This window comes from Hyperoodon ampullatus, assembly GCF_949752795.1.
Source record: "Hyperoodon ampullatus genome assembly, chromosome: X".
Lineage (NCBI taxonomy): Eukaryota > Metazoa > Chordata > Mammalia > Artiodactyla > Ziphiidae > Hyperoodon > Hyperoodon ampullatus.
In genome coordinates, this window is record NC_136913.1 from 28087566 (window position 1) to 28098445 (window position 10880).

The window sequence follows — 10880 nt, forward strand, 5'->3', positions numbered from 1 at the left end:
TATAAGTTAAAGTTACAAATTTGATTTTGGCAGGTTCAATGGAGAGAGTGGCTAAACTTGTGAAAATAGCATATGAGTGTAGTCCCCCTGCTCGTTCCTTAAAGATGTACAGAGATGTGTTACCTGTTGGCAAATGTTTTCCTTTGCAATGAAACAGTATGGAACAGAGGATTTTCTAATTGTCTGTAACTGAAGTTTTTCTTTAATTGAATACAAAAATACTATGCATGTAAAAATAATAAGAAAGTTTATTTTACTCTATTTTACACTCTTCTGCCCACAGCTCCTCATTTGCGCTTCATGGTGAACTGCATGTGTGTGGCCCCCGTGCCTTCATTACTTCGCACAGAGCATCTCTAGCATCATATCATCCATTGTGACTGGGCCGATGATGGGCCTGAAGAACAGTTCGGCCAGGACATTGGCATTGATGAATCTCAGCAGGAAAAGGGTGCTGTTCAGTTCGGCAAATCTGGCCTGGTGCCCCCTGTGTGTCACCCTGACGTGTTCACGGAGTATCCGCTGGGTTCCCCACTGAAGTCCCTGGATGTACTTCACGCACTGCAGACCTGGTAGGTCTGGAGGAGAAAAAGGGAGAAAAATCTCTTTGTTAGAAACAGCTCACTCTGAGCCCTTTGCTAGCTTTTTAAATAGATCCATTTCTGCCCCCTTCCCCAATTAAAAAAGCGCTCAAGCTTCCTGGTTAAAAGTTCTTTTCAACAGCAAGGATAAAGTGCCAAAGCACTTCTAAGGTTTCAGGAGCAACGCTTCCAAGAAGGAAGTATCATGTAATTATTCTTATTTAATATTCACTATGTTTGTATGCTCACAGTTAAAAACTGCTGGCCCTGAGCCAACAAATGCACACTTAATTCAGTATGACAGTAGAATATAGTTTAATGAATCATTGCTCCAGTTCACTATCTATGCACGTCCAAAGAAATTAAAATTATTTCAGGAAGTGTGCACCTTTTACCTATGGGAAACAGGCCTTAGTATAAAGGCAAGAGGTTTTGCTAGGTAATATTTTACCATCCTCCCTTGAATTTCCCACCACTGTAATGATTACCGCCCATGGTGGTAAACTTCACAGCCACCAACTGTGACTGACAGTCTCATTTAAATTATTTGCCTGCAGGCTGATTTTAGTCTACAGTCCCATCATAATTTAAGAGATAACTCTGGCCACTTAGCTCATTGTACCATGATTTCTATACTGGGGAGGTTTTTTAAAAAGTGATTGAAGTGAGCATTCCAAAAGGTTCTTTAAAAATAAAGCAGTCTTTGAAGGCATTGTCTTACAGCCATTAGAGGGTTAAAAAGTAAACATGGGGGCTTCCCTGGTGACGCAGTGGTTGAGAGTCCGCCTGCCGATGCAGGGGACGCGGGTTCGTGCCCCGGTCCGGGAAGATCCCACATGCAGCGGAGCGGCTGGGCCCGTGAGCCCTGGCCACTGAGCCTGCACGTCCGGAGCCTGTGCTCCGCAACGGGAGAGGCCACAGCAGTGAGAGGCCCGCGTACCGCAAAAAAAAAAAAAAAAAAAAAAAAGTAAACATGAAAACATCGATTGCAACATGGTACAAAAGTTACTTTTCAAATAAAGATTGCATGACCTTCTTGCAGTACAGTGTGATATCCAAGTAAAACTGAATGAAAGGCAATGCAGGAAAGTTTAAACGCCTTTAAGTTGTATAAAGAACGTGGGAAGAGGAGGCTGCTTTTAAAAGTCCTTTGATCCTCCACGATACTAACATTACTGAAAAATTCTTTAACTTGTAATTAAGAAATTACCAATTTACCATTCGGTTTAAATGATGTTGATTATTGTAATCATTTTCCTTCCCTTTTTCTACAAAATCCAACAGAAAAGTATTTTAAAAGCATCATGCTAATAGTCACAGAGTAACAGAACCAGCCAGTGTTCTTTCAAAAAAAATAATAGCAATAGGCGAGTCATTTCTAGTACAGGCAAATATCAAATCAGATAAATGAGAACAAAAATACAGCAACATCTCTAATCCATATTCCAATTCTGATTACCCCAGTCCACGGATTACCATCTCCTACTACCTACAGCTCATTATCCAGGCTTGAGACCCAATTTTATTGCACGTGGATTCCATTCACAAGGGTAAGAAGAGGCTTGTGTGAAACCACCAGAAATCGGAAGGTACACCAGGTCTAAATTCATGGCTTATTAAAACTTCATCTTGTGAACTCCACTTTTCTCTGCTTTCATACCACACTCCTCTTTTCCCATCGTCCCCTAAAAGTGCCCCCCCCCAAAAAAGACTTGCCTTCAAAGTAAAATCAGGAAAGAGAAAAGGCAGATAGATGGACTCCATGGGAGGCGGGAGGGAAATGTTTAAACCTAAAGATCAGGGGATGCAAAATGATAAACAGCAAAGAAAGGCCACACGCTTAGCAGGCATTACTTTTTCCCAGATGCAGGTATATTTATGTTTAAAGCACACCCAGCTTAGCTGGTTAAACTTATTTGAGAGAGGATTCAGAAAAGCAGAGCAAGAATAAGGGATGCAAAACCGGGTAGAGGGAAAGAGGGGAACTAGTGGAATGTAAACTTCTGAAAGCTGAGCCCTTGTCTTACCTTTTTATTCCAACAGAACAAAGCACATGGTAGGTGTCTAATAACACGGCTGAAGGAGCGAGAAAACACTGTCTTCCCAATGAACCACCTGAGGCACTTATTATGGATGCAGATTTGCTGACCCTGCACCAGAGCTACCGAATCAGAACTTGCAGAGGAGGGGCCCTGAAAGACTTTGAAGGACCGCCTTCCCTGACAACACCACCAAGTGCACAGGCAGGTTTAGAAAACAATGATACAAGCAAAAAGTAACCTATCATGATCACTGGGATGAGCTGAGGTCTCTTAAGTCCTGAAATGTGAGGTCTGAAAGAATTATTATCCCATTAAATCCTGCTCTATACCCCTTCAAAAATGCTAGGCAGGGGCTTCCCTGGTGGCGCAGTGGTTGAGAGTCCGCCTGCCGATGCAGGGGACACGGGTTCGTGCCCTGGTCCAGGAAGATCCCACATGCCGCGGAGCGGCTGGGCCCGTGAGCCATGGCCGCTGAGCCTGCGCGTCCGGAGCCTGTGCTCCGCAGCGGGAGAGGCCACAACAGTGAGAGGCCCGCGTACCGCAAAAAAAAAAAAAAAAAAAAAAAAATGCTAGGCAGGAGGCAAGGCCATGACCCCGAGACTCCTGGTGTCAGGAAAAAAGGATGTGGAAGGAGCATGATAAATACTCTCCCGACTCAAGCTGCCTGGAAACTTCCTGCCCACTTGTGACCCTTCTGGAAGGATGCTGGTTGAAGATGACTCTAGCAGTAGGACATACTCGAGACAAGGTGCTGGGCTGTCCAGGGAGATGTTCTCCAATGTTTCGGTTGCACTGTGTGGGGCAGAGTGTCCAGCACCCGACAGACAACCTGAAAGTGTGGTGCAGCAGACATCCCCTTGGGCCCAGGAGACTGGAGACCCATGCTCCACAACTGACTGGCCATTTATTTTGGAGTAAGGTCACTTGGGACTAGACTACCTAACCTGCCAATGGGATGAGGAAAGGGTGAAGGGCAGAGGGGGCTGATTAGGAGGTCTCTAAGGTGTCTAAAGGCTGTAACATACAGTGCTCCTGCGTGCAGCCTCTAACATGTCTTTCTCCTACCCCTTTGCAAACCTGATACTTACAGACACTTAGATGATGAGACAGTCCAGCTGCTTAGGACCATTAAAATGACCATTAAAATGACCATTCAGAGACAGACACATGAAACACTAAGTCCAGTGTCCTGTCTGACAGTGTCCCCAGGGGATGGTGTCTCTGTGGGTCCTTAAATGTTTCCTCTCTTGCCAGCCTTAATAGACTTCAACGAAAAGATTCTAGTAAATTCCAGAGCTGGGTTTCAGAAAGAGACGTTGCAAAATTTGCAGCGAATACAAACTTTTTTTTTTAAAGCTATGCTACTGGATTTAAAAGATTTGAGAAGGAATAGCCATGTCCCTGCAAGCACAGACTTTTCCATAGTAACAGAAAGGTGTAGAGAGATTAAGTACAAACCTCAACAAAAAAAAACCCTCCTCTCGGCTGAGTTTCTGGCAGCACCCCACCCACGAGGAATGGTTTCTGGAGCTTCCCCCAACTCTGCTGAGCTTGTCATGATTCCTGACTTGTGCCCCCAAAACTCCCCTAACAATGAAAACTCTTCAAGTGTCTGTGCCAGGGGTAGGTACTGCCCAGTGCCTGAAGGAGCAGAGAAAAGCCAGAGCCGAGGCCGGCGCCCTTACCCGGGTTAAAGAGCACGGTCCCCTTGAGGTAGGCGTACTCCTTGGTACTGATGTCCAGGCTCCAGCACTTGGCGAGGAAGCCCTTGATGGCTTGGACCTCGGCGGCCAACGGCAAATGCTCGGCCTCCGGCGGCAGTACCAAATGTGGCTGCGGCTCGTCGCCCTCGGTCTCCCGCCGCCTGGTGGTGAGGATCTTCTGCAGCAGGCTGGGCTCCGAGGTCTCCACCGTCTCAAAGTTCAAGCGGTCCTGGGCCAGCTCCAGCAGGAGTAGCGGCGCCCAGCAGCTGCGCACCAGCACCAGCTGCTGGTCCAGGGGCAGCACCTGGAAGCAGGGCAGGTACTTGACGAAGCGCAGCGTCTTCAACAGGCCCGCCGAGGCTGCCTCGCAGACCACCTGTGGGCTCTTGAGGGCCACCCGCCGCTGCGCGCCGCACGAGGGGTCCCACCAGGGGGCCCCCGGCTGTGCCTCTGGAGCCACGTGCGTTTGCTTTGCGCTCATGGGCACGTTGCAGAGGATGCCGCCCTGCCGCGGGTGGTCTTCACCGCAAAAGCAGCAGCGGCACGGGAGCGCCAAGGCCCGCCCGCGCGGCAGCTCCTCTCTGCCCCCCAGCCTCTGCGCGCAATAGGAGCGGTCCCACCACGCGCCCCCCAGCCGCGCCTCAGGAGCTTCCGGAGCCACGTGCGTTTGCTTTGCGCTGGTGAGCAAGCTGTACAGGATGCTGCCCTGCCGCGGGTGGTCCTCACCGCAAAAGCAGCAGCGGTACAGGAGCACCGTTGCCCGCCCACCCGGCAGTCCCTCTCTGCCCACTGGGGGCTCCGAGCCACAGGAGCAGCCCCAGCACGCGCCCCCCAGCCGGGCCTCGGGCGCCTCCTCAGTCTCCTGTGTTTGCTTCGCGCTCGTGAGCATGTTGTAGAGGATGCTGCCCTGCCGCGGGTGGTCTTCACCGCAAAAGCAGCAGCGGTACAGGAGCACCGTTGCCCGCCCACCCGGCAGTCCCTCTCTGCCCACCGGGGGCTCCGAGCCACAGGAGCAGCCCCAGCACGCGCCCCCCGGCCGTGCCTCGGGCGCTTCCGGAGTCGCGTGCGTTTGCTTCGCGCTCATGAGCATGTTGTAGAGGATGCTGCCCTGCCACTGGTGGTCCTTGCCCGCCATGGCCCGCGGTACCCGTAGCCCGGCTCTGTCCAGTGGCCGCCGCCTGCGATCTATTTATACCGAACGCGCACGCACGCGCGTCGGCCGTCTCCGCCTGGGCGAAGGCGCGGAGGCGGGAGCGGCGCTCGGGTGTGTTAGCCCGTGACTTCGGCGGTTCAAAAGGGGTAGATGCTCCTTAGCAGCTGAGAACGGAAGAGGAGCAGAGCCGTGGGAGCTGCCGGAAACTTCCCTCCTTCTCATTACGCCCTTCCCTGCGTCTGGAAGACAGAGCTCAGCGCAGGAAACAGGTATTTGGCGGCACTTTTCCAACTTTTTACATTGAACCCTGGCGTCTAATTTGCTCCCTATACTGGGAGGGCAGGGGTACCGAAAAGGGGAAAAATCTATTTCTGTGCCATATTTGCAAACTTTCGTTAAATGACCAAACTTTGTATGACTTATTTTGTATATGGATAGGGAGGTCTCATTTTAAGGGACGTTGAAAAATATAGACCATGGACCAGCAGTATCAGCGTCATATGGGAACTTGGTAGAAATGCCCAATCTCAGGCCCCAACCAGACCTTCTGGCTCTGAATCTGCATTTTAACGAGGCTCACAAAGGATCTGCGTGCACCTTAAATGTGGAAAAAGCACTAGTCTAAGGATGCTATCATAAGGTTATTGTTTAATTCAAGTAATATTTATGAGCACCCACTCTGTCGTAGGTGTTGTGTTAGAGAGCTGGGGGCAGCGACCAGGTTATAAAAGTGGCTAATATTTGGGAATATAATAATCACAAGGGGCTGAAAAGTTGCTACAGTGAGAACTTTGGATTCTTCTAGAGATACTATATTGGGTAGATGTGCAATTAACATTTCTTCTCCCACCGTTTCTAAGCGAATAACAAGCAGCACAGGTTTCAGGAAGCCTGGATGTTTTGTTCTCACTTGCCACAAAGCCTCTTTGCTCGAGCTCCATACGGTCAATGAGATCAGTGGGTAGCTGTACATCACCACCTGACCCTTGTATAACTAGCAGTTTCACCAACCATCTGGTTAACTTGAAATCACAACCTTTTAGCCCTCAAATTTCTCATCTCTCAAATGGGAGGTTTATTTAGTGATCTCTTGGGTCCATGACTGAAAACATGGAGCAAGGAAGGGGGACTGGTGTGTACCAGCTGGTATAGGATCCCACTTCTCTCTCTCTCTCTCTCTCTCTCTCTCTCTCTCTCTCTGTGTGTGTGTGTGTGTGTTAGTTTCCCTGAGACCTGGAATTCTGAGCATAAGAGGAAAAGCTAGGTGACGCTTATTTTGCATTCAACCTGTAATTTTATTTTGCCTGTGAGAGGCCCTATAACAGTGCTTAAATCTCTGCTCTGGCGCCAGGTTGCCTTGATTTTAATTCTGGCCCTGACACCTTGTAGCTCCATGGCTTTGGGCAGTGTATTAGTTTCCTATTGCTGCTGAAACAAATTACCACAAATTTAGTTGGTTTAAGGCAACATAAATTTATGTTACAGTTCTGGAGGCCAGAAGTCTGAAATCAGTTTCACTGGGCTAAAATCAAGGCGCCATTCCTTCTGGAGGCCCTAGGGGAGACTATATTTTCTTGCCATTTCCAGCTTCTAGAAACTGCTTACATTCCTTGGCTCCTGGCCATATCACTCCTGCCTCTGTTTCCATCTCCTTTCTGACTCTTATAAGGATCTTTATAATTACATTGGGCAAATCCAGATAATCTAGAATCTCCATCACAAAGTTCGAAATGAAATCCCGTTTGGAAAGTCCCTTTTACCATGTAAGCTTACATCTTCGCAGGTGCTGAGGATTAGGACATGAACATCATTGGAGGCATTATTTAGCCTTTCACAGGACAGTTACTCAAGCCACCTGTGCCTCGATTTCCTTATTTCTACAACGCGGACAATAGTCTCTGAGGTAATCCTCCTATGTGAACTAATTTATGTAAAATGTTTGCTTGGTACATGATAAGTGTTGGACGTATCAACTATTATCTACCCCTTTTTAAGATAATGTGGGGTAACTTCAGGGTTAAGAGGTAATATAACCCCAGCACCTATCAACTATTATCTACCCCTTTTTAAGGTAATGTGGGATAACTTCAGGGTTAAGAGGTAATATAACCCCAGCACCACCATTATTCTCTCTCTCCTAGGGAAGCCTATCCTCACTCTCCACCCTGAAGCTGTCTCATTTTTTTCTGCATGTCCACATTTCTTGGCCCAGATTCAGAACACTGGGTGGGTCACCTGGTCCACAACAATAATATATATTGGAAATGTTATCTCATTGTCCCCTTCATCATTTGCTGTTTCCAATATTCAAGCTACTGTTTGGGGTACTGTTACTGCTGCTTCAGCAATCTCCCTGCTTGATGAACCCACCAACCAGCCTCGCTGAAAAACCCAGCCTGCGTCAGTCCCCTCCTTACGTTGCCAGTGCTAGTTACTTCTTATTGTGTTCCATTTTATTTTCTTCCTAACAATGATCAGAATTGGGTATGATTGATTGATTTAGTTATTTGATGCTTGTTGATTATCTCTCCCAACTAGTATAAAAGTCCCTTGAGGGAAAGGAATTAGCCACGCTGTAGCCCAGCAACTAGAACAATGTCTGGCATACACTAAGTGCTCGAAATTATATTTGTTGGCCAACTGTATCTTTAGCGAGAGAGAAGAAGGCTGTAGCTCCTACTCTCAGCACAGAGGGCAAGTGTTCCCACACAACTGTGGCTGCACTGAACCTGGAGGAAGAGAAGTTAAGAGGCCCCATTGGACTCAGAGCTTTCTGGAGGCCTTTTTAATTTTTTTAAATTTTTTATTGAAGTATAGTTGATTTACAGTGTGAATTACTGCTGTACAGCAGAGTGACTGAGTTATACATATATATACATTCTTTTTCATTTTCTTTTCCATTATGGTTTGTCAGAGGATATTGAAAAGAGTTCCTTGTGCTATACAGTAGGACCTTGTTGTTTATTCATCCTATATATAATAGTTTGCATCTGCTAATCCCAAGCTCCCAATCCATCCCTCTCCCACCCCCCTCCCCCTTGGCAACCACCAGTCTATTCTCTGTGTCCGTGATTCTGTTTCTGTTTCATAGATAGGTTCATTTGTGTCACATTTTAGGTTCCACACATAAGTGATATCATATGGCATTTGTCTTTCTCTTTCTGACTTCACTTAGTATGATAATCTCTAGTCATATCCATGTTGCTGCAAATGGCATTATTTCATTCTCTTTTTTTTGGCTGAGTAGTATTCCATGGTATGTATGTATCACATCTTCTTTATCCATTCATCTGTCAGTGGACATTTAGGTTGTTTCCATGTCTTGGTTATTGTGAAGAGTGCTGCTATGAACATCGGGGTGCATGTATCTTTTTGAATTAGAGTTTTGTCTGGATATAAGCCCAGTAGTGGGATTGCTGGATCATATGGTAATTCTATTTGTAGTTTTCTGAGGAACCTGCATACTGTTTTCCACAGTGACTGCACCAACTTACATTCCCACCTACAGTGTAGGAGGGTTCCCTTTTCCCCACACCCTCTCCAGCATTTGTTATTTGTAGACTTTTGGATGATGGCCATTCTGACCAGTGTGAGGTGGTGCCTCGTAGTTCTGATTTGCATTTCTCTAATGATTAGTGATGTTGAGCATCTTTTCATGTGCCTGTTTGGAGCAGCCCCCCCCTTCTTTTGATACACAGAGTGCTACACGTGCTGTGGTAAAGTTACAAGAGAACTAGGTTGACAGCCAGAAGACATGGCTTTGAGTTTGAGCCCTTCCACTCTCAAGATATAACACTGAAAAGTCATTTAACTTCGGCCTTCACCATTATGGAATGGGGAACAATTCTATAAACCAGTATTCATGTGTACAGCCTGTTTCAAGTCATTCAAGGGTTTTTCTTCTTATTTCTCTCTCAATATAGCCCTTTACAGAAATGTTTGCTGACCTCTTTGCTACATTGAAAATATAAAGCAACTTAACACTCATTAAGTTCACAGTTATGAGAACTTTACACTCATCCACTTTCTAATGATTTAACATTGAGCAAAGCATTTAACACTGTGTTAGCCTTTTCAGCTATGAAACCAGAAAAAAATGCCATAAGCTATTTTAATATATGTATCCTAGCCATGTATAATTCAAGGGTTTTTCTAAAACTCTTTTATCAGCTATATATTTTTTATTTTTTATTTATTTATTTATTTTTAGATGTTGGGGGTAGGAGTTTATTAATTTATTTTTGCTGTGTTGGGTCTTCGTTTCCGTGCGAGGCTCTCTCTAGTTGTGGCAAGCGGGGGCCACTCTTCATCGCGGTGTGCGGGCCTCTCACTATTGCGGCCTCTCTTGTTGCGGAGCACAGGCTCCAGACGTGCAGGCTCAGTAGTTGTGGCTCACGGGCGTAGTTGCTCCGCGGCATGTGGGATTCTCCCAGACCAGGGCTCGAACCCTTGTCCCCTGCATTAGCAGGCAGATTCTCAACCACTGCGCCACCAGGGAAGCCCCAACTATATATTTTTTAAATCCTAGTAACTTAAATCCATTTTTTGTGACTTTAATCATCCACACCTCGCACGTATTTGATGCTTTTGACTTTGACTTTCAGGCATTGTCTCAAATTGAAACTTCAGTGCAGTGCCGAGAACCATGAACTTATAATATATTGGTTATAATTCCTGTTCTTTCCCAGGAGCAGTCTTCTGACTTTCTTACTTGTGCTTTTCTTGAAGTTGCGATCTTCTGTTCGCAACTCTGAAGGACTTCCTAGGTTCTTTGGATTGACTGTTTTGAAGAAGAGATTACCTGCTTGTCCTTCGTAAGTATTCATCCTTGGAAATGTCAGGAGAAAACGACTTCATCTTTCCACTTTCAATTTTTTTCCCGAGAAACAAAATCATCCAAACAAGTGCAGAGATTCCTGTCAAGCCTGCTGGTTGCTACAGGGTTAGTGAAGACATAACCTTCTAAGGCAGGCACAGGCTTCTTCATTTGATTTGTTCCATGTCCTCAGGTTACCATGACAGCTAGACAAAAGGACACTCATCACCTGCACCTGTCATGTGCTGAGTTTGTCCATAACTTCAATTTGGGTATTTACACTGAGTCATTTTTCAATGACCTTGGTCAATTGGACACCTGTTCCGTAGAATCCATTATCTGTTCCAACTCATGGTGGGAGTAAAGCTGCTCTGCCTGCCTGAATGTAACCTTCAACTTCAAAGTAATGCAGTTTTCGCTAAAGGATGGAGGAGTGAAGTACAGGTGGGGATAAAGCCGGGTAAAATTATAAAACTGAACTTTGCACACAGCAAGCGGCTCTTGACCTGGAAGGCATGGCGATCTGAAACCTGATAGGAATTATCAATCCAGGCTTAAAAGAGCTGGAATGCCTCAGAATTCAGT

At 46.4% G+C, this 10880-nt stretch overlaps 1 protein-coding gene across 1 annotated transcript; it reads right to left on the reverse strand.

The window, feature by feature from the left end:
* Positions 1-336: 336 nt before the first annotated feature.
* On the reverse strand, positions 337-5461 carry NR0B1 (nuclear receptor subfamily 0 group B member 1; the record flags this gene model as incomplete). Its single annotated transcript, XM_079727484.1, has 2 exons — positions 337-578; positions 4309-5461. The coding sequence occupies 2 exons, from the start codon at positions 5459-5461 to the stop codon at positions 337-339; spliced, it is 1395 nt and encodes a 464-aa protein (XP_079583610.1).
* Positions 5462-10880: the final 5419 nt, after the last annotated feature.